The 27,518-nt window shown below is 34.6% G+C and overlaps 2 protein-coding genes across 9 annotated transcripts in view; one reads left to right on the top strand and one right to left on the bottom strand.

Annotated features, from left to right (window-relative positions):
* Positions 1–27,518, bottom strand: part of LOC125780377 (uncharacterized) — an 83,007-nt gene that overhangs the window by 37,512 nt on the left and 17,977 nt on the right. The window lies entirely within an intron of this gene.
* On the top strand, positions 1,027–27,479 carry LOC105224273 (ER degradation-enhancing alpha-mannosidase-like protein 3). Of its 8 annotated transcripts, none has more exons than XM_049462459.1 (8): positions 1,027–1,227; positions 1,784–1,963; positions 2,020–2,166; positions 12,316–12,734; positions 12,879–13,673; positions 13,729–13,991; positions 25,606–25,704; positions 25,904–27,479. In XM_049462459.1, the coding sequence occupies exons 2-8, from the start codon at positions 1,821–1,823 to the stop codon at positions 26,486–26,488; spliced, it is 2,451 nt and encodes an 816-aa protein (XP_049318416.1). In that variant the 5' UTR covers positions 1,027–1,227; positions 1,784–1,820; the 3' UTR covers positions 26,489–27,479. The 8 variants fall into 8 exon arrangements, with proteins under 8 accessions (XP_049318416.1, XP_049318411.1, XP_049318414.1 ...); XM_049462454.1 differs by having other exon boundaries at positions 1,027–1,408; XM_049462457.1 differs by having other exon boundaries at positions 1,027–1,452.

Below are 27,518 nucleotides of genomic sequence, written 5' to 3'. Positions count from 1 at the left end.
TAGAGTGGTGATGTAAAATTATTCAAAGCTCTAACAAACCAGACGTTATTTTACAAATAAAAACATAAAATAGCTCTATTATATCATTTGTAATAACAATTGATAATTTAAAACAAATAAATTTACTTATTTACTTATTCTTTGCATAAAAAATTTCACTTTGAACAAAATATTAAAATTTCATTGAAGTGCAAGGTATTAGTATGGCCACAACGAAATTGTGTCCATAACTGTAGTCCATTATTAGACGCGGCAACAAAAGTTGCTAATTCTCGGGCGATTCTCTTTTGCTGTCGCCCATTACCTTCACACGAGCAACTTGTGTTGCGCAACTCTGTTCGAGTTTTTTTCTCATTCTCTTTCACTTTACTTTAACCCATTGTCGTTTCTTTTTCCTTATGGGTATTTGGGCCACTCTATCACATTTATTAATCAGTTCTGACAATTAAGAAATACATTTTATTTATAATTCAAAATTAAAACAAAGATTATATGACAGACTTTCACATACATATGTCACCCTTTTCACTATCGTCTGAATCAATTTGTATGGCTTTCTCCATACATTTCACAATATCTTTAATTAATTCGATTTTTTCGTCATACTCCATTTTCTAAAATATGTATATTATATTATGTATATCTGTATACATATTTGCAAATTACTTGCCAAAAGATGAAATTAAATTTTTTAATATATTCAAAATATTAATTTCAAAAAAATATACTTAAATGCAACTATGTACTACGAAAGAAAGAACACGAATGCCGAAAAACGTCGCAGCGAACTGCTACGAATAAGAACACAACGAGTTGCTGAACACTGGAAACTCGGCGCGATTCTCCTCTCCTCGTCGCCCCCTCGCCTATAAACCAAGAGTTGCCTCAACAAAAGTTGCCGTGTGTGATAGGCGAGGTACTTGTTATGTTGCTGTCTTCTCACAAATGTTCATGTAGAAGGATTCACAATGACATTTTCAGTTCACTGTCGTGCTGCCATGTCGTGTGGCTTTCTCTGTTTTCAGAATGCAAGTCAAACCATATGTGAAATGAACGAAAACGGCGTAATCGAACTATAAGCGAGTGCATAGGGATCGATGTGTACAATATCAGCTTTAAATAATCTGAGATATATAAAACAAACCTAGAATGGCAACACTAATCTAATTGACAGCTGTGCTAACCGCTTATAATAAATTATTTGCCAGCTATATCTAAAAGTGGAAAGTAAATAAAAGTTGTGATGTAGCAGAGTTATTGGACATAAATGTTCGCGTGCAGAACTTTGTTAACATATAAGACTTTCGATTTAAACTTCAGGACGCCATTTTTAAATTGTTATGGAAAAAATAATATATTTATTATTTAGTAGCATCGTTATTAGCAGCCTATGGCTCGCGTTCTTCATGTAATAAAATGTTATTTTCCATATTTTTGTAAATGCATTTGATAGTAAGTTGCTTAAAATTTTTTTAAGCAAATTAAACTATTTATTCAATGTAAGTCTTAAACGTATCTTTTGAAAAATAACATTCAAATAATTTTATAACGTTGTGACGTGGTTATTAATGGCAAGAGAATCAATTTTTAAAAATCTTAATTCACCTAATTTACTCAATACATATGCACGTTCCGAGTGTTATCGTTCACCGTCAATATTAATGTAACCAAAAAAACTCGAATTAATATTAATTATAAGAGCATACTTATATATGTAAAAAATTACTTCTTTGTCGACATTATTACGTTATTTTTTCTAAAACAGAAAATTTGGTTTAAACAGCTCTTATTTAAAGAAGTCGTCCTATCTCAAATTCAACATGAACATAAAAAGCCTTTCAATATATTTAAATTACAATGTGATTGGGCTTTGTATATTAGCATTGACCAGTTTTGTTGCTTTGACCTTGAGTGAAAGTATACCAACTCAAAATATGTCCCGAAAGGAACGCGCAGAATTGAGGTAAGCAAAATATTCTAAAAATTAAATTTATCTTACAATTAACACTATTTTACAAGGAATGAAGCTAGAGACATGTTTTATCATGCATTCCGGGCATATATGGACAATGCCTATCCTGCCGATGAATTAATGCCACTTTCCTGTAAAGGTAGATATCGAGGTGTTACGCCTTCCCGAGGCGATATGGATGACATTTTGGGAAAGTAAGTTGTATTATTTATCGAATTAAAAAATATTTAAATAGAAATAGGTCACTTAATCTAACACATTTTTCTAATAACTCGGTTAAAATAAGCTATATTCGTAAATGGTGATAAAAAAAAAACAATAGTATTTTTGTGTAGTAAAATAAAGCTAGCATGTAATTGCACTATATTTCTTATTTAAAATATTAAAATGGTTAAATTTAGAATAGCATCCCCGAATGCAACAATTTTGTTATTTTGTGAACAAAAATAATTGAACAAAAGTTAAATGTTAAATAAAAGTTATTTTTGCATTATTTAATATAAAATAAATGGTTAGAAACGAATTAGTGAAGTGTTAGTGGATATAAAAGTTAAAAATATAAGTGTAAAATGCTTTATAAATCGGAGAAACACGCATTTTAAATAAATGATTTTTTGAACTTTAAATGCAAATATCTCAAAAACCATAAGTAAGCGGCAACTATTCTTGATCTGGACGAGCTCCTCAACCCGTCCATACCTATTTTAACCCCGAAATTGGGGGATACTATTCTAAATCACAGCCGATTAAAAATATGCAGTTACAGACAATAAAACAATCATATATATTGTTTTGAAACAATAGTAATGTTTTTTGGAAATTTTTAATATACATATGTGGTAACTTTTTTGCGTACGGATAACACGGTCGAGTTTTAAAATAATCTGTAATTTGAAATGCGTAAACCGAAAATGTTGTAAAGGGTGGGTCATCTAGCGTTTTAAATTTGAATTATCTATATTTCGACATTGGAAACGTCATATACCATTCGGAAAGTGACAGATATTCAGTAAAAATTCTAGAATTTACGGAATGGGTCACTATTTTACAGTTCGAAGATTGGGCAAAAGATCGTTTGACCAAGGTTGGTCAATTTTACCGAAAAATCATCTTTTCGGACGAGGCTCATTTCCACCTCGATGGTTACGTTAATCAGCAGAATTGTCGCATTTGGTGCACAGAAAACCCGCACGTAATCATCGAGAAGCCAATGCACCCAGCATGAATTACTGTATGGTGCGGATTTTGGTCCGATGGAATCATCGGCCCATTTTTCTTCGAAAATGAAGAAGAAACCGTAACCATCAATGGTGAGCCATATCGCTTAACCGAATTTTTCTTCAAGCAAATTGATGAGGAAGACTTGGACAACATTAGTTCCAACAGGACGGCGCTACGTGCCATACAGCAAACGCTACACTCAATCTTTTACGCCCTATCTTCGAAATTTAAAATTTTACTAGCTGACCCGGCGAACTTCGCCCCGCCCAATTTTTATTTTTTTTGGAAGTCATAGACTCGTATAACTTTACCACAAATAATATAAACTTCAAACAACGCATTTTCATTTAATGTTTTTAATGTTTGTAGCGCCATCTACTGTAACATACCGCACTCAATACCGCTCTTAGCGCCACCAACTGGTGGATAGCTCTTTGCTAATAATAAACAAATAATTTGCAATAAATAAATAATGCGACTATAAGGAGAGTTATAAACTATCCTATCTTTCAAGTTGGACCAAACTGCACACAGTGTTAAAAATTTCATTAAAATCGGTTCAGTAGTTTAAGAGTTCATCGCAAACAAACAATGTGACACGTGATTTTTATATATTAAGATATGGCCCACCCTATATTAAAAAAGCCTTGTAAGTGGTAATGTTTGCTTAATTAGATCTGTGGAATGAATATTTGTTATTAATCATCTATTTATGTAGAAAACTGGTTGAGCAAAACATTGTTCAGATAAAGAATATTATAAGTTTAAAACGAGCAAGTTCCGAAAAAATTGCGAAAAAGGAGGCGGACTACGAAAAATGAAGGCAATAGTCGTTTCGAAATATTGAGCAAACGACATAAATATTATTGTATCCAGTTTGCAAAATTACACACTAATTGGGGGTGTATAGCGTAATGCCGACAAGACCGACTAATCAAAATACCGACCAATCGTGTTGCCGAAAATTCAAAATATGGACAGAAAAAATGTTAAAATAAGGTACTACATTTAATCAAAAAATGGTTAATATAGTTCCTAGATCACAAAATTTAAAACACCACTAACCAAATGTTAAATTTCTGAATTATAGTTGAGTGATTCAAAACAAAAAAATACTATGTGTACTTTATGAGAGGTGGCGTTGTGCGTTCGAGACCCTGCGGCCTCCGGCCACGAACACGCTCAGGATTATAACCCTTAAATCAGTAGAATTTTCTTTCTGTGCTTCGTTAGAAACGGGGGCGAGTTCCCTTTTGCTGTATACAATGTAAATATACGAACACTATAAAATATTTTTCACATGTCGGCATTTTGATTTAGCTGCATATTTCAATTTTGTCGGTATTTTGATGTGTCGGCATTCTGAACTTCGTTATTTTAAGTGTCCCACTAATTGGGTTTATGCAAAATTAGTATGATAGTCCATTTTAGTTAAACACTACGGCAGAAAAGGGTGAAAGTCCAAAATTAATCAATAAAATTTAATTAATATTCACTTTACGAGTCTGGCTCGTGGTATAATTTCTGTGCCTAACATGATTATCACGAGCCTGACTCGTGGTGTGTAGAAGTGTACATTTTATGAAAAAATAATTAAAATTTTTCCGTTATTTTCAACAAAAAACGTTGTTGCAGTTGAGTGCATTATATACTGCAGATCAGTTGTGTAATTATTCATATTTTTTTACGCATTAAAAATAAATAAAATTCGTTTCGTTTTGCGCCAGTTCGTAAGCATCAAAACTTGTTTGTTTAGTGCAAGTTGTGTGCGAACAGTTGGAAGCGGTTAATATGGCATAAATATATCAAAACTATTATTATTAGGTGTACAAAGTTTTTTAACTTCTGCTATAACATGAAACCAAGTTATTACCAAATTGAAAATAACTGTTTCATTAATTGCATGGTTTTCTAGCATTTATACGCTATTTACCTTCTGGAAATTGGTGAAAAATGATGTTACGTTATTTTGCATATTTGCACACATAAAAAAACTATTGATGAAAACATCGCCATCATATTAGTTGATTTCTTAATCCGCTTAATTTCCAGTTAGTTTAACGATACCTATTTGTTTAAATATGATTAAAATATTTTCCCAATACTGTCTTTTAAATATTTCGGCGAAACGTTTTCATTTAAATTTTTAACAAATTATTAATTCATGAATTTTCTAAATTGTTTGAAAGATCTAATGCTCTCTGAGTGTAACTGCTTTACCACGCCTTTAAAATATCTTGCTAGTAAATTTTTTTCCCTAGTATTACCCTCTTTTTGCCAGGAGTGAAGAGGTGTAAAGGCGTTCCCACGACAGTCGGGTCTACGTAACCGGAACAGACCCGGATTTTTATTCGGCCAAGGACTGTCAACTCGGCAGAATTCTGCCACTAACAAAAACAACAACAGGTGTAAAGGCCCTTACAAGAGGCCAAACTACAATATCTGATAATTGTTCTTATAAAAAGGATATTTCCTGGTCAATTGTGTCTAACGCTTTATCATAAATGACCACTTAGTCGATATAACTATTTCTTTGAACATAATTTCCTTTTTTAAGGAAATTCCTCTCTAAGGGGAGTTTTTATGGCTGAACTGGTTTAAAATAAAAACAATGTTTGAAGGGCGACTACGGCCATAAAATATTAAAAATACAAAAGTTCATATTCTGTACAAAAAATTAATAATGATAATACAATTCACAAAAGTCGGCATATATGGTATAAACCTTCAATATAGGCGAAGTGAATATAATATATTTTAATTATGATGTATTTTTACTAATTTTTTAATAACTTCTTGTAAACGTTTCTGTATTGAATGAACTAATTTTTTCGTTAAATCTGAACTAATTGTCATCCGTTATTCAAGAAGTATTTCTTTCTTTCATCTTTTAATGAAACGTGGAGTTCTCGAACGCGTCGAAGTGGTCCCATAAATGTTCGATCAGGTTGAGATTGGGGGATTGAAGTGGAGTTTAAATACCCACAATTGAACAATTTCTGCTGTATGCTCGGGGTCGTTGCCATTGTACACAGCATTATGTAGTGCTCTACAAAAAGTGCGAGGGTGCGAAGTCGTATTAACGTCTTCATCCATCATTGTAGCTATCTTCGATGATAAGAGTTTTGGGCTTTTTTTATTACCTTTATTATTTCCCGTTTGCCCCGTTCTGATAGCGCAGGCGGTCTTCCACTTCTCGGTTGATACTCAAAATCTGGGTCATTTGAACCGATTTATAATATCGTTAGTTGTTGTTCAGGGCCGTTTAACTAATTAACACTTCCGAATAGTTTTTTGCTGTTTATAAGCATTCAAGATAATTTTTCGCTCCTCGTTTCATTTCTTTTTTGGCTAACAGCACAAACAGTTCTCACCAACAATCTTTATTGTGGCAGATCATTTTGAAAATAACCATTTTACAGTTATAGTAAAAGATGCAGAGACCAAATTATTTTTATTTGATTCCTATTTTTTCTTAAAGACAAGGACGAGTGCAGTGATGGTAACTTTTGTTAACAAGAAATATGAACTTTAAAGAGAATATAATATAAAATTAAATGTGTGTTCCAAATATTTTCTCGTTTTATTTGCCTTTTAAACATTGCGAGGAGCATAAGACGGTGACTTTTGATCATCAGTATATGTAAATTAACTACCACCATACGATTTTCTTTAGCACCCCACTTCATTGTTAATAAGCAAAACCAAACACTGAAGTTATTCTTATATATGAGTAGACACAGTAATATAATGTCTGTAATTCTTTACTACGACCAAGATTACAATATTATTAACCGGCACCAATCAGGTCGGCATTACAATGATGTCAAAACACCACAGTTCCAGACTATATCAGGAAGTCTCTTCTTTTGAAGTATAGACCCACAGCTGTTAGAATGCTTTCATATCTACACTCTATCAGACAAACCCAATATAAGCTTAAACAAATTTATCAAATATCCCTATTCCATGTCAATCTTATTGTAACCCTGAGCCTCCTGTTAGACAAAGGTCGATGACTATAACCAGTAGGGTGCTTCAAAAAAAAATTTTGGAATTTTTTTTCAACTCTTACCCCCTCAAATGTTAGTGATTGACAAACAAAAAATCCTCCCTCAAGCCAGGCGCTATAGCTTAACTCTAAGGGGTCGCTATTTTTTTTTTAGGGTCACATACATTTTACATAAGAATTTTCGTTTTTTCATTCAAACTAAAATTTCAGCAACTAATTTTCGTTTCTCAGAAATAACCATCACATATTCATAAAGTTGGCTTTTCAAACTTTAAATCGTCACCTGAAATGCAAAATAACGTAACAACATTTTCAGAGAGTTACAGTGGCATGAATGAAACACGAAATAAAATGGAACATGACTGTAACAAAATATTAATATTGGTTAAAACTAGTTTAAATATGACCACAGAACCAGAAAATGTTGAACATATGTAATATTATGTATGTAATTTGGAGCAGTGAAGCGTAATCAATAAGACACTCAATTTCGAATTTTTTGATGATACGTTATTTTGCATTTCAGGTGACGAAATATTCCCGCGACGAAATTATTATTCTCAGAAACTTTTTTTATTTTTATTGAAAATATTCCAAATTTCAAATCGCTATATTTAATAGTCTAATTGCGATAATCAAACATTGTCGCAGAAATTTTTACAGTTTGAAAAGTGAACTTTCTGAATATCAAAAACAAATAAAACACATAATTATATATATTTTTTTATATAATATAATTAAAATGTATGTACATACACTTGTGCTCACATAATAAAGAAAAAATAAGAAAAATAGTGCAGTGACACACAAAAAAAATTCCCAAATGCATATATTCACGAAATGTTACAGGAATGGTGAAGTGATAAAAAACAAACAAAGTGCAGAAACGAGCAAAAAAAAAAGAAAACTAAAAACCTAATGAAAAGAACGAAAAATATAAATATACTCAAAAATACAAACATATTTACAAAAAAATAAATGTAAGTGCAAGAAAACACAAGCAAAAAACACTGTGCTCGAATTCCTGCTGCAAAACAAATATATTATATGTATATACCAACAAATTAAACTGGCGTTATTATATTAAAACAAAATATAATAAACAATTTCAACAAGAAAAAAATAACACAGGCAACCGGGCGCGAAAACCCAAACTAAAAGTATATCAATACAACAAACACTATTCGGGCGCGAACAGAAACAAAAAACAAACTACAAACAACAAACACAACAGGTCCAACCAACTGAGAGAAGCGGAGGAGCAAAATTTGGCGGGAGAAACATACATACGTATATTACAGGCGCACTTTATTTACAAAGGGAATACCAAGTGAGCCTATCAAGTCCTTTAATATATAATATGTAAACATATATATAATATAAAATATCTAACTATTCGAAGCTTACTTACTAGCTTAAATTACAAAAAACCGTACAAATTCAAACATTTCTTTTCGAAAAATTTCAAGCAGTACCTCTTATGTTTTATAAAGCATTAAGCACGTCTGCATACAACAAGTAAGCCAAGGCAAAAATAGTCGAAAATATAAAATAAAAGACAAAACCGGAAAATAAGTATATTATATCTGTATATATACATATATAGCAAAACATATTTCCAAAGTCCATATTCACATATAAAGGTGTGCCATTTTTTTCAATTCCATTTAAAATCTCTCTCTCACTTTTTGAAAAAAATATAATAACATTTATATACAAATATACGGAAAATAATCTGAAAGTGACACTAGCAAAATCTCATACATATATTACATATTAACACATTAGTACAAACAAATATTCAAAGACCATATTGGCAACTATCCGGCAATACCCCTTGTTCTTTGGCAAATAAAAACAATCAGGATTGCATACAAAAAGCAATTTGATTTCTCTAACGAGCTCTCAATTGCTTAAAAACAGAAACATAATTATAAATACATACAAGCTAATTGTGCATATGTACTTATGTAAATAGTGCATTGATCTCCTCAGCGAGCTCTCAATCGCACAAAACATAAGTATAGTATAGTATAAGCACATACATACTTACATACACACAAGTCCAAATATTCGGGTGTACCTAAATACTAACATAAGGACGTAGAAGGTGGTATTAAAGTAAAAGTGCGGATATTTTCAAACTTAAAGCTAAAATAAAATAAATAAATAATATTATTTCGCAAAAATGGTTAATAACGACCATAATCAAAATACACCTGCAGCAGCTACACGCTCAAAACAGGTTGCTAAATTTGTGTCAGAAAGGGACAGTTTTGTAAGATACTGCACTAGATTTGCATCTTCACCGATTCACGAATACTCGGAATCGTTACTAGAAATAAAAAATCAAAATCTAAAAAATTTTTGGACTCGCCTCCAAGCGGCTCATGACGCCATTGTAGATTCTGACGATTCAGGTCTACCACAAAATTTTAAATTATCTGCTATGATCTCCGATCAATTATAGCTCATTAAAGCAATTGCACCTACTCCCCACAGTAGAGTAGAGCTGCCACAAATAGACAATCAAGAGGCAAGTTCAGGCATCCAACTCGAGTTCTGCATGTGATACAGAAACGTTTTACGGAGGTTATGAAGAATGGCCGTCCTTCCGGGACATGTTCACAGCCGTTTACATCAACCATCCACAACTATCAAAGGCACAAAAACTGTATCACCTCCGATACAAAACAAAAGGTCAAGCAGGGGAAATAGTAAAACAGTTCGCTCTCAATGACGAAAATTTTAATTTTGCTTGGGAAGCTCTAAAAGCACGTTACGAAAACGAAAGAATACTGGTCGATAAACAAGTAACGACACTAATGAACTTGCCAAAAGTTAAGAAAGGAACAAGTGTAGAATTCATCAAACTCGAATCCACTGTTTCAAATTGTTTGTCGATTCTATCGACACTAAATATTCCCACAGACAGTTGGGACCCAATTCTGGTAAACATTTGCACCGCCGCATTACCAGAAAAGTCGTTACTTCTATGGGAGCAATCGCTCTCATCACGAAAAAAGTGCCCAATGTGGCAACAAATGAAAAATTTTCTCACCACCCAATATGAAATTGCGGAAAGGTTAGAAGAGAAAATAATCAGAAATAAGAATATTAAACACGACCAAAATAAAAGCTTCAATAGACCCCAAGCTAGAAGCAAAAACAAATCAAATAGAATTTTTAACAAAATACAAGCGTTCACATCCGAACAGAGAAAACATACGTCATGCGAACTATGCACAAGAGGGCATAAGCTTAAAACTTGCGAGAAGTTTAAAAAATTAAACATTAACGAAAGGAACAACTTTGTCAGATCAAAAAGACTGTACAAACTGCTTGTCCCATACACATAATCTTAAAAATTGCAAAAGCAAATTTAATTGCTTATATTGTCACAAAAGACACAACTCAATGCTTCATTACAGCAGATATGCTATCTCATCCCAAAGAAGCGCTTATACAAAAAGAAGATCCACGGGTTTAATTGCAAAAGCAAAACCCGAAACCCAAAATTCAGCAAATTGCCAAGAGACACCATGTTGCTCAAAGGCGCAAAAAGCTCAAACGCTGCACAGCCAAACACAAAGTGGACTATTTACGAAACTAGTTACCACCACACCAATTCATGTTGAGAAAAAATCAAACAAACGCCTTAATTCACAATTAAGGAAAGTTCAAGAGATAGGGAAACTTCCCCGAATATTAAATAAAACTCCACAAGATCAGTATTGTAAGCGCTACTTGTGCTACTTGTGGCTTTCAACTACTCGATCGAATAATGGCCGGTACGTCGTACGACTATCCCCAAAGCCATAAATTTTCAATACTCCACAAATTGGAACTAAAAACAAAGTCAAAGTTACCTCTGACAGCCTAAATTATTAAAAGCACATACAACTTTTCGGCCCCGCAGGATGGCTTCCGCCAATAATGAAAAAAAAAAACAATTCGAAACAGATCCTAGAGCGGTGGCGGGCGACTAAACGCCAAATTAGTGCATACATAAAAACAGAAAATATAATACAGTTATATGAAAAAGTCCAAAAATCGACATTTTTCGTAAATGTTCAAAATAAATAAAATCTTAAACAAACTTAAGTTTCAACGAGCACCAAATGCCCAATGCGATAGTGCGACGCAATTAGACTTACAAAAAGCAAAGGTCGTTCTTACATAAGCGCTCCTCATAAGGGTAGTGGATGGGAATCTGTTGTCAAATTTTAACATTCTACTTCAAAAAAGTAGCTAGAAATTACCACAATACAATTCCAAATGAAGCCGTTCGCAATTCACGGCCATTCTCTCGCAAGATCCCTCTATTGTCACAGTCCTAACTCCAGGGCTAAGGAGTACCCATTCTGGCCATACCTGTGCCAGGCGTGGAGTTACGATCCTTAATAAGCCGCTAATACAGAAAAGGCATATAATAAAAAACCGGTATACCAAACCGATGAAATAATAAATTGTAAATAACCGCAAACAAAATAAATAAATGCAAAAACGCATACACTTTTTTACTATAATAATAAGTCGGATAAACCCGCAAATTATAATTCCTAGCTATACGCACCTAAAGGTAAATAAATACCAAATACAATGTTTAAATCCAAAGGCATTTTCAGGATTTACAGCATGTATTCTGCGCCCTCGGCAACTCTACTAGCAGTACGACGAAATACATGCAATAGCTTATACATACGCATTACTAGGCAAAATATTTGCCTAGGGGGCCCAGGATGTTTAAATGACTTAAGCTTCCACCCCCTCTATCCGGAAAAACTGGCGCACCCTAATAAGACAGCTTGGTCACACACATTCGATGAGATCACCAGCGCAAAATTCACGCACCGGCTGCCGTTTCGAGGAAGTGGACTCTCGCCGCACCGCTTGTCGACATTTAGTTTAATCAACATTAAAAATTAAAACATATTATACTTTAGTTAATTTTATTGTTAACATACAAATAAAATTCATTTTTTATTTAAGAGCGTATGCTCTAAAGAAAGTTTGTATTTAAATTAAACACCCAGCTACACTTCACCAAAAGACCTTAGATAACGGTGCATTACAACAACAATGATTTTAATTCTATTTTTTCTTTTAGTTTTTCAATGACTCTAGTTGATTCCATTGACACATTGGTATTACTTGAAGATTTCGATGAATTCGAACGAGCCGTTCGGTTAGTAATTCAAGATGTACAATTCGATAGCGATATAATAGTTTCCGTTTTTGAAACAAATATACGCATGGTGGGTGGCTTACTTTCGGCACATGTTTTGGCGGAGTACATCCAAAAAAATCGTGGTATAATGCTATGGTACAGCGGGGAAATGTTGGAAATGGCGCGCGATCTAGGTTATCGCTTACTCCCAGCTTTTAATACATCAACAGGAATACCACATGCTCGAGTCAATCTGCGCCATGGCATTAAAGATGAGCAGCTGAAAAAGTCACGTGAAACATGTACAGCATGCGCTGGAACTATTTTATTAGAATTCGCGGCTTTATCACGTTTGTCTGGTATGTATGTCATATGGTTATACCGTCATTATTTATTTTCCATACCTTGTTTTTATTATTGCAAGAATAATTATCGACTTTTTCGGATATTTCAGAATTTACAAATTTATTTTTGTACTCCTTTTTATCTAATTTTTTACACAGGTGATCCTGTATTTGAAGCACGTGCTCATAAAGCCATGGATGCGCTTTGGAAGCTACGGCACAGGGGTTCTGATCTAATGGGAACCGTCCTAAACATTCATTCGGGAGATTGGGTACGTCGAGATTCAGGTGTAGGAGCCGGTATTGATTCATACTATGAATACTTATTTAAATCTTACGTTCTACTCGGTGATGATAAATATTTGGCTCGCTTTAACCGTCATTACAATGCAGTAATGAAATATGTTAGCGAAGGACCTATGCTTTTGGACGTACTCATGCATAGACCTCATGCAAAGTCACGCAACTTCATGGATTCATTACTTGCTTTTTGGCCTGGTCTCCAAGTTCTATCTGGAGATATTAAACCAGCTGTTCAAACACACGAAATGCTTTATCAAGTAATGCAAATGCACACATTCATACCAGAAGCTTTTACTGTCGATTTTCAAATTCACTGGGGACAACACCACCTTCGGCCCGAGTTTATAGAATCAACATATTTTCTTTTTCGAGCTACTGGTGATCATCATTACCTCCAAGTGGGCAAAAAAGCTTTAAAAACACTTCAGAAATATGCAAAGGTTCCATGTGGATATGCGGCTGTAAACGACGTTCGCACTGGAAAACACGAAGATCGCATGGACTCTTTTGTACTCTCAGAAACATTTAAATATCTGTATTTGTTATTTTCGGAACCACATGATTTAGTAGTTGATGTCGATGAATTTGTTTTCACTACAGAGGCACATCTGCTACCATTAACTATCGCACAGCTCGGGAACACAACTTTCAGTAATAATACTATTAAAGTTTCCATCATAAATATTAATTGTCATACAAATTGCAGGCTTTAGACAAACTGATGAACATAACGTTCTGGATTTTATGCGAACTTGTCCCAAGTCAAATAAGCTTTTTCCAGAAAAAGTTCGGAAACCACTGCGCAATTTTATTACGGGTTCTTGTCCCCGGGTACCTACCGGGAAGCGATTACGTGCTTTGGATTTTCAAGCAAGTAATGCAGATCATTTGCGGGCTATTTACGACATGGGCATAACAATAGTGTCCTTAGGTGATGGCAAGGTGCGCCTCTTTCATAGTTTTTATAACGTAAGTTTTCTTTTTCACTATAATTTCACATTAACCTAATCTATGGAGTGCGGAGAGGTATAACTCATTAAACTAATAGCATACTAAACATTTTAAAATATATTTGATAGGGAAGGGATAAGTCCGGGTGTAACCAAACATTTCAGACTCTAAGGCAAGAAAATATCTTAAGGTGTTTATTTTTTAAAATGTTGCGAGAGAATTCAGAATTCATTATTCGACTAAATCGTCAATGACTTCCAATCAAACTTATATACTTATATTATAGGTGATATTCTCAAACCCGATTAATCCCCATTATACGTAAAGATTCAGTGTTATAAGAAAAACAAGATATTGCATTCTCATAGAAGTTCGAAAATTGCGACATCTTTGTTAAACAGTTCACGAACTCTTGCCAACAAACATTAGAAGAGGTTTGTCCATTAACAAGTAGTAAGGGAAGAATTATCTTCCGTACTTAAGAACTTACAGAAAGATTGTAAGAAACAGTTTATTTCGCCAAATTGTCCCAAGGAGAAGAGGAGTGGAATAACTATTAAAACCTCTTAAAGTCATATTAAAAAGAAGTAAGGAAAGAAAAGAAATTCGAGGAAATCTTTTCGTAATAATATCGTTCCGCCGTAGGAATCGTCTAGACTTAGGAAAATAATAACCCAGTCGGTCCACAACATTGGATACATAGGTCAGACCACAGCTGGACGGTATCCAGTGAAGAGTCTTTTGGCCTGCTAATAGATACTCACTTTCCAAGCAGCTCTGAAAACCACAGATAGAGTATGCACTAACAGATACTAATGTACATTGAGCGTTAGATAATTTCAAATACATCAAATCGCCGGGACCCGACGATATATTCCTGGCACAATTACAGTTGTCCCAGAGTTACATAATAATCTGGTTAACAACCAATCCAAAAATGTACATAGCTCATACACTAATCCAAACGGTTTTAGACAAATTAATCTTTCCTCATTTCCCCTAAAAAATTTGGTCAGGCTGATAGAGTTATACATAAGAAGCAATCTAAACACACCCAGAAAAAATGGGAGTTTCGCAGCATACGCTGAACTCAGTGGTAGCATCTCTGAAGATAAATGTATATAGCCTTGTAGGATTCCTATACATAGAAGGAAGGCGCTTTCAACAACATCCATTCATCCTGAGCAAGTCAATAATTTCAAAGCTGGGAACTTCAACGATGTAACGATCTGTCTGAAGGGGTACACCCCAGCGAGGCGCGTTTTCTCTATTTCTATGGATTTTAACAATGAATAAAATGTTTGTGGATTTTTGAAAGTAGTGGGTACATGTTATGGTCAAAGCTGGCAATATTTCATGGAAACCAAATTTAAAAGCTAGGGTAAAGAAGGCAGTTGCAGCTCGTGTAATAGAATTCGGAATTATAGTAATATATAGTATATTCTTACATAGTGACCGAGATATCTATACAACCCAAGTTCGAAAAACTTATATTAAGTATATGGGAGATAGAAATAGCATTGTCCCGATGTTATCTATTTAAATCTTTTCTACAAGTTATAAAAGGTATTTGAATTTTAATCAAACTGTTTGATTTGTAAGATCAAACTTCTAACCTAAAATAAGATGCTTTATATCCTTACCACTGGTGGGGGGGGAAAATAAAGATTTTATTTAAGCTGAGAACTATTTCTTTCTACGAGAAGTGTTTCATTCTACGTGAACTATTTTAGTCTGATTTTATTTAGTATTTTCACGTATTTATATGTAATTTTAAGAACTATCTATATATGTGTATGTGTGTATGTCCATATGTATGTAGCATGTTTATGCTACATGGTATGGTATTGTTTTCAAGTGCACATGTTGTGTGACCTTGGGTTTGTTTTAATGTGAGTACATTTACAGACAGTTGCTCAAATGTATTCTAAGAAACCATGGGTTATCATATGTAAACATTTTATCCTTAGTAATGTTTGTGTTATTGTCTATTGAATGCTATTGTTTTGCATGACTAGGGTGACCACCTTTTCAAGATCTCATTTACGTACACAAACATTTTTTTCTTGGCTCTTTCTATAATGATAGTTAGATTACTATAAGTTTATATTATGTACAGTTTTTAATTAATGAAAAAACGCAATTTAATTTAATTTGATTTCAATTTATGGCCAAGTTATGGAGAAAGCAGTTTATTTTTCGATATCCAAACTAGTTTTTTGCATACAAATTTCAGCATACTTATTTTTGTTTTCGTCGATCTGATTGGCATTTTTGAATGCGTATTTTTCATTTGATGCAATTTCCTTCAACATTTTAGGTTGCATTCTTAAAAATTCAAAAAATTCCTTACAAGTCATTTTAATGTTGTATCGAACATATAAAAGATCTCGCAATGTTTCGATTTTTATTTCTGATTTTTCATCGTTCCAAATCTGATTGATCAGAGAAAATACTCGTTCAACGGTGGCTGATGTGCCTGGCAAGGTGAGAATATACGATATGATTCTGACCATGTGGTTGTATGGAACCTTCTTTTTGACGAAATGTTGAAAAATTTCAACCCAGTGTTGATCGGTGGCAGTACCATTTTCTTCCCACGATTGGATTTTCTCTTCGGTTACGTATCTTTCCAAATACGTGAACTGATCGAATAAATCAGTATCGGATGATTCCAGATCAAAATGGTTATTGGTTGCGATGTACTTCGCGGTGGTTTCGATAAACTTCCATTGCTGTGGTTGATCAAGTGCACACCAGGCAAAAATCATAATATCGTCAAATTGTTCTTTCCAGTTTTCAATATGTTCTGTTGAAAATAGATGCCTACATAAGAAATTAAAAAGAAAGTTATTGGTGCCTGACACATTTCATTTCCATTAACCGATACTTACTTGATCACGAAGGAAAAGCAGCCACATCTTGGCCCCTGCATCTTCAAAAAATAGTAGCAAAGAATTTGGGGTGTTGGGATCTCCCAAAAAATACTCCTTAAGACCATCAAAAATTCGTAATATTGAGTCGACTGATGACAACAAGCCTAGGAAACGAGTTTTGCTGTAACCTTTCATTTTTTTATATTCCACATCCACGGATTCACAAAATTTTTTAAATTTTGCGACGCGCACGGTGAACAAATAGAAATGTGAATAAATTTTGACTACAATTATCTCCACATCAAAAGGCATTTTGTCGCAAGCTTTTTTCTAAAGTATTGTGAACAATATGCGCTGCACATCCAACGCCAATCAATCCAGGATAAAGCTGTTCAGTTTGTAGAACACATTATTTGTGCCGGTTCGATTAACGTTGCCAAAATTACACGCCGCGTTATCTCCACAAAACGCAACTAGTTTCTTATTTATGTTCAATTTGTTCATAGCACTATTCAGCAAATTCACAATTATTTCGGAACTTTCTCCATGTGCATCTACCAAGTCTATAATTTTCACTTTGACGCTATCCTTTTCCGAAAAGAAGCGAACTAATATCGGAAACATTTTTGTGCTGCCATGATTAGAGGCGTCCGTCAATATAGTGAAGAAATGGCAGTCATTTAAGTCTTTCTGGAGCTCTTGCAATACGAACGGTGCGAACACTCCGGTTGCGATGGCTTCGGATTTCGTTCGCGCACAAGAAAATTTGGACATTGCGAAACAACTCCGAATGATTTTGGAAGCGCAATCGGCCGAGCGAAAACTGTGATTAGAACTTATCACATGAAATGCCCAAACGCCTTCACACGCCGCGATATGGGCATCTGTTCCGGTCAAAGTAAAACTTTTTAAATATCTATTGAGTGTGTGGCTGGACGTGGCAGCGTGCAATGCATTTTGGTGATTTTTTGATTTAATATGCGACTCAATATCTCGGCGACCACTATGCATAATACTAAAACCCGTGTTGCACACTTCGCAAAGGACATCACTTTCGGTCTTTGCTTTCTTAATAAACGAAAATTCTTCGCGCAATTTTTCGTTAAATATATTTACTCCACGTTTTCGCGACATTTTAAAAAAATAATACAACGTACACACCCAATAGCGTCGCTTTCACAATATCACCTGTCAGCATAAGTTCCACAAATTGTTGGTAGAAAATACATGAATAAATGTAAATAAGAAGAGCTTTAACATATGTAATTTCTCTTTAACACGAACAAATACAATAAAAGCATTCTACAAACGGCGTTGCCATAATGGCGAGTTTAACATAGTTAAAGCTGGGTGAATATATTTAATTTGCATTAGGGGTATTCATTCCATCGTCACGGGTGGGACACAATTGAATAGCAATTTTTTGTTGTTTTAACGCAAATTACGTACATCAATATTCTCCGTTTCAATTTACGTACATTTTCGCTAAAGCTTCGGTACACGGTACATGGCTCCAAATTTACGTACTGTACGTGTCATTTACGTACAGGTGGTCAGCATATGCATGACAATGCATTTTAAGTATGTTTATGTATATGTGTATGTATGTATGTTCAATATATTTGAACATAAATATCTAATATTACTGAACTGTATCAATAGTAAGATTTAACAATTGTGAAATATAAAAAAGTTTTTAAATATAATGTTGTTGTACGTCCTTTGGCAGCAACGAACATGTTCTATTTTGAACATTCTCCCGGGCGACAAAAATAACTACAGTTTGTGATCGTGTCATGTTCGCCAACTAAGTGACGTTCACGATGACCATGCGCCTTTCTATGTTGAATTAATGATAGTTTGCTCATAACTATTTCTTCAAATCCGCTATAAAGGTAGCCTGCCGACTTTTCTTCTTTCACATCGGACGACGGTGTACCTTTGATGTGACGCTTCTTTTTTTGTACCTTAGTATTCTCCTCTTCACTGCATTTCTCTTTCGGTAATTGTTCTATGTGTTTGATTGGCAGACATGTCATCCGTTTCTTCTTCTTGGCCTTTGGATTTAGTACTGCAATTTTGAACCTTAATTTTACGCTTAGCAATTTATACTAGTAGCATAGAACCCTTCGGATTCAATTAGGATTGCAAAAGTATAACAAGAAAAAACGTTTGCTATAATACCTTTCACAAATACAAAGGATTCCATATAAGAATTTGATTTTGATCTGAATTTCTGCGGAGATTGTACTTGTACTTCGCACAATAATAAAGGGTGATTTTTTTGAGGTTAGGATTTTCATGCATTAGTATTTGACAGATCACGTGGGATTTCAGACATGGTGTCAAAGAGAAAGATGCTCAGTATGCTTTGACATTTCATCATGAATAGACTTACTAACGAGCAACGCTTGCAAATCATTGAATTTTATTACCAAAATCAGTGTTCGGTTCGAAATGTGTTTCGCGCGCGTGTTTTGTTCAGCGATGAGGCTCATTTCTGGTTGAATGGCTACGTAAATAAGCAAAATTGCCGCATTTGGGGTGAAGAGCAACCAGAAGCCGTTCAAGAACTGCCCATGCATCCCGAAAAATGCACTGTTTGGTGTGGTTTGTACGCTGGTGGAATCATTGGACCGTATTTTTTCAAAGATGCTGTTGGACGCAACGTTACGGTGAATGGCGATCGCTATCGTTCGATGCTAACAAACTTTTTGTTGCCAAAAATGGAAGAACTGAACTTGGTTGACATGTGGTTTCAACAAGATGGCGCTACATGCCACACAGCTCGCGATTCTATGGCCATTTTGAGGGAAAACTTCGGACAACAATTCATCTCAAGAAATGGACCCGTAAGTTGGCCACCAAGATCATGCGATTTAACGCCTTTAGACTATTTTTTGTGGGGCTACGTCAAGTCTAAAGTCTACAGAAATAAGCCAGCAACTATTCCAGCTTTGGAAGACAACATTTCCGAAGAAATTCGGGCTATTCCGGCCGAAATGCTCGAAAAAGTTGCCCAAAATTGGACTTTCCGAATGGACCACCTAAGACGCAGCCGCGGTCAACATTTAAATGAAATTATCTTCAAAAAGTAAATGTCATGAACCAATCTAACGTTTCAAATAAAGAACCGATGAGATTTTGCAAATTTTTTGCGTTTTTTTTTTTTTAAAGTTATCAAGCTCTTAAAAAATCACCCGTTATAATATGTGCCAATTGACGTGAATATGTTTTGTAAAATAAAGAAGTTTCCTTGATTTTGATCGTTGAGTTTTTATGGCAGATATATGCTATAGTCGTCCGATATAAGTGGTTCCGACTAATCAGTAAACAAACAAACAAACTTGGTCAATTCGACTCAGCTCGTCATGCTCATTTACACATACTTTTTGTAGGGTATACGACGTTTCTTTCTAGGTGTTACAAACTTTGTGGCAAACTTAATCTACCCCTGTTCACTATATGATATAAACTTGCTTCTATAACATATTACTATGAGCAAACAAAAGTAATACTTTGTTCATAATTTTAAAATTCTTAATTTATTATTCAAAATTAAAAAAAAAATCTGGCGTCTTTTTACGAATATCTTCACGCGATAACACTCAAATAACTTTCCTTTTTTTCAGTTTGTCGGAAGGAAGTCCGAATATAGAGGTGTAGTGCCCTCTATATTCGGACAAAACTGTCATTTTTGAACTACTTTGATATGGTTTTTTCAGCTTTGGCTCACCTTCGCCACAATATTCGATCGATTGATCATATGTTTCCTAGCCGTAAGCATAAATCCAAGACTCATCGTTAGTAGTAATAGGTTTCATGACACCCTAGTAATCGAAAAGAAGCATTGTTTCATAAATGTTAACGCCACATTGTTTTTCTAATAAATCAAACCAATACTTTTCTTAGGCCCAAATGATCTTTCCAAATTCACTGATTTCACTAATCCTTCCGATATTCCAACAACCAGACCAGTGAGATATCTGACGGTTAATCGTCGATTCTCAAGCACTAATTCATTATTTTATTAACGTGTTGATCGTCAGTTAAAGCTGATAGTGCTCTTGGTCGTGGTTTGTCGTCCGTTCTCAATCCTCTTTGAATAATGTGTACCAATTAAAAACACTGCCTCATGGCAAACAATTATCACCGAAGGCCAGTTTCAAGTTTACGTTTAAAAATTATTTTTTCTTTTTATTAAGTTTTTAATACAATATAAAGTTTTGACAAATGAATTTTGTTTCCTGCAGAGTATATGGTGTTCGGTTACAGCCGCACTAAGCCCTTTCTTACTTGTTGCATTGTAGAATTTCTGATTCAATTCATTGTATCAATGCATTACATCCCTAAAGCATTGTTCACTTATAGCCCTGACAGACGAGCAAAATTAATGCGCCTTAAGCAACGCTAATGCGAATTGAAATTTTATAGTGACAGACGGCAGGCTTGTGCATTTAGACAGCTGATAGTGAAATTTGTTTCTTTATTAAAAGAAAAGTGAAATAAAAATGAATAAGATAAATTATTAAAAGAAATTTTGGTAATTTTGGAAAATCAATATAAATTTAACGAAAAAATTCGTTTATTATTATCTACGTTTAAAGATAATAGAGTGAAATCAATAGCATTATAGCCCTGACAGACGACAGCGCTAATATGCATTAGCGGCCTTAATTTACATTTATTTGCGCATTTGACCCATGTTAATGCAAGTTTGTAATGCACAAGAATTCCGTATATTTGGTAGATTTTACTAAACTTGAGTAGGCAACACTGCTCAAAAATGGCCGATTTTTGCTATTTATTGACAGATGTCGCACTTCTGCTATCCATTTTTCTAATATTCTTAACTTTTTTGCGCACTTTTTCCGCATTACAATCAATTAATGCTATTAATTTCACTCTATTATCTTTTAACGTAGATAATAATAAACGAATTTTTTCGTTAAATTTATATTGATTTTCCAAAATTACCAAAATTTCTTTTAATAATTTATCTTATTCATTTTTATTTCACTTTTTTTTTAATAAAGAAACAAATTTCACTATCAGCTGTCTAAATGCACAAGCCTGCCGTCTGTCACCATAAAATTTCAATTCGCATTAGCGTTGTTTAAGGCGCATTAATTTTGCTCGTCTGTCAGGGCTATTAATTGATTGTAATGCGGAAAAAGTGTGCAAAAAAGTTAAGAGTATTGGAAAAATGGATAGCAAAAGTGCGACATCTGTCAATAAATAGCAAAAATCGGCCATTTTTGAGCAGTGTTGCCTACTCAAATTTAGTAAAATCAACCAAATGGACGGAATTTTTGTGCATTACAAACTTGCATTAACATGGGTCAAATGCGCAAATAAATGTAATCAATACCAATGCAAAAATTTGGAAAAAAATTAAATTGCCCAAGACAACTGTTTATAGTGTCATCAATGGAGCATAGCAAAAACTAAAAAATTTGTATAAAAGTAGAGTCCGTAATTTAAAATTAGTAACGAACATCTTACCTCAACGGTGGACTTAATACAAACCGTGCAATTAAGTAACCAAACAGATCTGAGAAACAGAATATTCCGTAAAAAGACGCGTACGGCTTCTGTACAATCAGATTTTAAAGAAGTTTAAAGGCTGTATTGTAATGGAAGACGAAATTTCAATCAATTTCCTGGCTAAAAGTTGTATGTTGCGAATAAGCATATATATGGCACACCATATATAAAAATTGATAAATACGGTGAAAGAGTATTGCTTCATATGCTCTTGTGGCTTTAAAAATCGTTGACCACAATAACTGCCGTTTTTCGAAATCATTAGATATTCTGTAAAATTTTGACCTGATTTGGCGAGCATACATTATTTCTCCATTGCAATGCAGTGGTATCAAAGCAACAAGATGAAAGTAATATCAGAGCAGAGCTTGGCCCATTAGAAAAATTTTGGCCGATAGTTAAAAACAATTTGAGGAGAAGTGGTTGGGTCATATGAAAAAAAAATTATTTCTTTGTTACCTTTGTGGAATAAATATGTAGCTTAAGTGGGAAGAAAAACTATACTGTATTAAAAAAATCAATCAGTAATAATAATGTGTGCGTACAGAGCGTAAGTAAAGCCTTGTCATTACGTATTTATAATAGCGTGATTTTGCCTACCGTTCGATAACAGGATAAAATTAACATTATCTACCTTCCGTAAGCAATTGAAAATCTTTGAATTTACGAACTTTACTAAAATTAATAAAACATCTTAAAATCTATCGTTGCTTCTTACATACTTTATAAAATTTTCATGTAGTAATTCTGCCTGAATTTCAATTGTATATCCCATAATTGACCGATATTTTCGGCTCCACATTTTCGGTACCTAAGGGATTGAACATTTGTGTTTGGTTTTGGATAATTTTTGGTGATAAGGTGGTATACTTTAAATGAATTATTAATGCAAAATTTTATCTTTTTTATTAAGTAGAAGTGGTTGTTGTCCATTTTTGCACTGTGACATATAAGAAAAATGTCACGTACTAAATTTTTGTGGTGCAACGCGCATCGTCCAATTTCAAGAGGCATCTTGTCGTGGTCCGGAGAGCAGTGTTCTGGTAGGTCTGAAGCTTCTTCATCTGCGTACCACTGCATTCAGGCGAAAATTTTGGTTTTCCTTTTGTCTTTTCCTCATGTGCTGCCGGCTAGCGACTTGAGGATTTTTTTGCGGCTTTGTACCTTGGCGATAATCTCGGTCGTATGAGGAGTGAAGGAACATAGAATATCGAATATTACACCTAAGATCTTTGGGTTATTGACGGTCGGAATCTTGAGTCATCGACTGCAATGTTAAGCTCAAGTTTATACTCCTTCGTCCAGTTCGTGGATATGGTCGCGGTGGATTTGGCGAAAGAAGCGAGAAAGGTCGGAGCGATAGCTGTTTACCTTTGAACACATGCCATCGATTCCATTGCCCGACATCAGTATCGTGCAATCATCAGCGTACGAGGTTATGGAAACTCCCTCTGGTGGTTGCGAGATGTAAAAGTTAGTAGTTTTAGCATAAGCATGTTGATTCCATCAGGGCCAATGGACTTAGATGTTTTCGCTTTGTTGGTGATATTCTAAACCTCCTCATTGGTGAAAGTAAGTGGCGCGCAGTCTTTTGGCATTTTGCGCAGCAGGTAACAGATCGCTTGGTTTTGTCCACCGAAGGGTGCAGTGTGAATTGCCGAATAAAATAGCTCACGCACTTCTTGGGGTCCGAAGAGGCATGGCCATTGAATTGAACTTCAATTCGGTAATCATGTCTCTTCGGGTTAGACAAAGCCTTGACAATAGACCAAAGCTTACTTACACCGGTGGAAAGGTTGCAGGACTTCAGGTTGCCCTATCCATTTCGTTCGCTTACCAATCGTCGTGTGCTATTTATCAGCAATGGTAATATAAGGCGAGCTATTACAGGTGGTGGTGGCTTCGTCATTCATTGTTCAGAATGTCGAATTGTCAATCTTTTACGATCGTTCGTTACGATCGTGCGCGTTAAAGTCGCCTAGTACCAAACGGTTTTTTACCAGGCAGTAGCAAAGCTATATTCGGGTGATATCCCTTAGGACAACATGTAACTGGGGGAATGTATAAATTATATATTTCGAGCTCGACATCGCCCAACCGGATAGCTCTACCCTAACATTCTAGGGTAGTATCCCTGTGGTCGATGTCTTCATGAATTAGACAATATTACTCGATGTTGTGCAATATGAAGGATGGGCCACCACCATTATCTCATTCGCCATCTTTGCGTAAAACGTTGAAACCGACACAACGCCGAAGATCTGATCGGCTGTTTGGTTCCTTGGACCGCAGCTATCCATGAGCGTTCCCGGTTCATGAGTGCAACTATCTCCTCGATCTTACTCTGGAGTCCGTTGCAGTTGAAATGAAGTATTCGGGTTTGTCGCGGGTGCCCGTGGATAATCCTGGGGATGAGGAAGTGGCGTGTAGGTGGTGTTTGTTACAGCTGTAGAACCCGCAGGGGCGGTTGTCGCACTGTGGTGTTGTTTGGCGACAACGCCAAAACTGGGTTAGATCGCCGAAAAAACAGCCCTTGGCCGTTGTAGCTTTAGTAGTTTGGGAGATATGTATATTAAACTTATTAGAGGGTGGGCCTAGCCCACTTTTTCAAAATTTTATTCCCGGGTACCTTTACTACTGCGATACCCTCAGCCAAATTACAGTTTAATATCTTAATTAGGTGCTGAGTTTTGACTCTTTATAGGTTTTCGGTTAAGGGCGTATTCTACTCTAAAAATCAAATTTTGCTGTGGATGCTGTTATAGTCCCCACCTCAGGGAAAACGAAAAAATTTTTTTGAAAAATGGCGACTGCCTGAATTAAAAATCATTTTTCAAATCGAATTTTTCAAAAGTCCGATTACGCCCATCACGAACCTGTAATTTTTTTTTAATTAATTAACCCGCATACAAAGTTTTATCAATTTTTGCTCAAATTACAGCTTGCACGGGCGGACGGACGGATTTCAACTTTTACATACATTTAATATATTGTCATTTGATATTCGTACTAATATGGGCCATATGGGAACGCGCTGTCTAGAAGCTATATACTCGTAGTAAATGTTACCTGCCTTATAATTAATTTGTTTTCACCTACATTAAATTTTCGTTATTTAACAGCGTATACTTTAAAAGAATGATTAGATATTTTCATATTTAGTGATTATAGATACTTATTCAATGAATACAAAATTATTTGTTTCGCAGGCCAAAAGCCCTGATGATGGAGAAATGGGTTTGCTGTTTATGCAAGAGATGCTGGAACTGACCAAAATACAAAATATGAATCAATTGGCACAACTTCAGGTGAGCACAACACCATATTTAGGTAGTTTAAACTTTACGGTGTGAAACAAAAATGGGACATGAAATTGTGTACCAACCAATAAAACCAATAAATTTAACTACCATAAATCGTTTCTAAAAATGAGCCAAGAGGGTTCATACTAAGGTAATCGTTAAAATGAAAACTATTTATTTTCCCTTTATTATTTACATTTCACAGGCAGTGGCATATTCGCCAAATGATAAATCCAATGACTGGACTGCGTTGATGGCTGGTCCATCACACTTCAGTCCAGAATTAATGGGAGATCGATTTGTCGAAGGTGAATTGGTTATGGCAACACCTTTTCGGGCTTGTGAGGAACCCTCAAACAAAGCTGAAATAAGCGGCAAAATCCTTATTGCCGAAAGAGGAGATTGTACATTTGTTAGTAAAGCTCGTCTGGCCCAAGCAGCGGGTGCCCTTGCATTAATTGTTTGTGATAATGTACCGGGATCTTCCGGGGAGACGCAACCAATGTTCGCCATGTCTGGAGATGGCACTAATGATGTCACGATACCAGTTGTATTTATGTATTCACAAGAGTTTATTAAACTGTCTAATGTTATGAAAGAAAAACCAAAACTTATCGTGAGAATCATGCAAATGATCGAATTCAAACGTTGGCAACTCGCAAGGGATTCAACAAAAACGACAACAAACTACCAAATGACAATTCACACTAAAATATCAAAAGCTACATCTACTAAGAATGGTAATGCTGAGAGAACAGCAGAGACAGACAACATTAAAGAAGATCTATAGTGTTTATAAAATTAAATTCTTAATACAACTCAGTTAAAATTACACAGTACAACAGCTAATCTGGGGGGTGGGAAATCCCAAGTCAGGGTGATGGTACTTTTTCCCTTCATACATTCATTTTTAACTTCGAAAGTGTTGCATATATAGGAAGACGGTATAGAAACAGATTAGAGAAACTGTAATTCTTAATTTTTCTAAATTTGTTTCATCAAAATCGGACAAATGGTTCGCGAGTTATGTTAAACTACGTTTTTGCCAAAATGTTACAACTAAGCGAAAAAACATCAAGATAAGGAAAAAATTTAAAAGGTCATAAAAAAACTGACACATACGAACGCCAAACCCTTTGAGGGTTTTACTATACTGACCTAGTACCATCACCCTGACTTGGAATTTCTCACCCCCCAGACAATAATCCCAAAAATGTTCCACAGTGTTATTAATTAAAAAAGAAATTAAACTCACTTTTAGAAATTAGAATTCCCAAAATTAATCGAAAGCTTGTATATATGTAGTTATTTTAATATAATATATAAACACAAATTCTTTGAGAGTGGTTAATAATTCTTAAAATAAATTAAATTATTCCTTCTAAGAACAAACTCTTTTGTTTGAAGTCAGAGTAATTATCATAAATATACGTACGAAACATATTATGCAATAGCGAATTGTATATAATATTAAAATTTTCGCATAATTATGTTAGAACGTTTGCAATGAAGAATTATTATTTGTTTTCTAAAATATATTTGTAATCAATAATAGTTAAACAGTAGAATTGTAAAGTTTTTAAAGTTTAAGTAACTGCTCACGAACTTTGTATAAATAGTAACGGTGTGATAAATTGCATGTTGAGGTCCTAAGTAATCTTAAAGTTATAATGTCGTTTAAAATATTTCAAGCGGAATGAAATATAATTATTTATAATATACCATTAAGTATCTTTAAAATGCGAAAGAAATTTAATTAAATTTTTGTATACAACAACAAAGTTTATATTTGTTTGATTTAAAATAATTTTGTAGAGTGC

This window comes from Bactrocera dorsalis, chromosome 1 (assembly GCF_023373825.1).
Source record: "Bactrocera dorsalis isolate Fly_Bdor chromosome 1, ASM2337382v1, whole genome shotgun sequence".
NCBI lineage: Eukaryota > Metazoa > Arthropoda > Insecta > Diptera > Tephritidae > Bactrocera > Bactrocera dorsalis.
Note: the sequence above shows the minus strand (reverse complement) of the source record. Positions and strands in the feature narration are given on the sequence as shown.

Bases quoted from the DNA above. Each gene is read 5' to 3' on its own strand.
- LOC105224273 (XM_011202313.3), top strand. From the start codon at position 1,569: ATGGCAAGAGAATCAATTTTTAAAAATCTTAATTCACCTAATTTACTC. The intron at 13,674-13,728 runs GTAATAATACTA...TACAAATTGCAG, and splicing joins GCTCGGGAACACAACTTTCA to GCTTTAGACAAACTGATGAA. The intron at 25,705-25,903 runs GTGAGCACAACA...TACATTTCACAG, and splicing joins ATCAATTGGCACAACTTCAG to GCAGTGGCATATTCGCCAAA.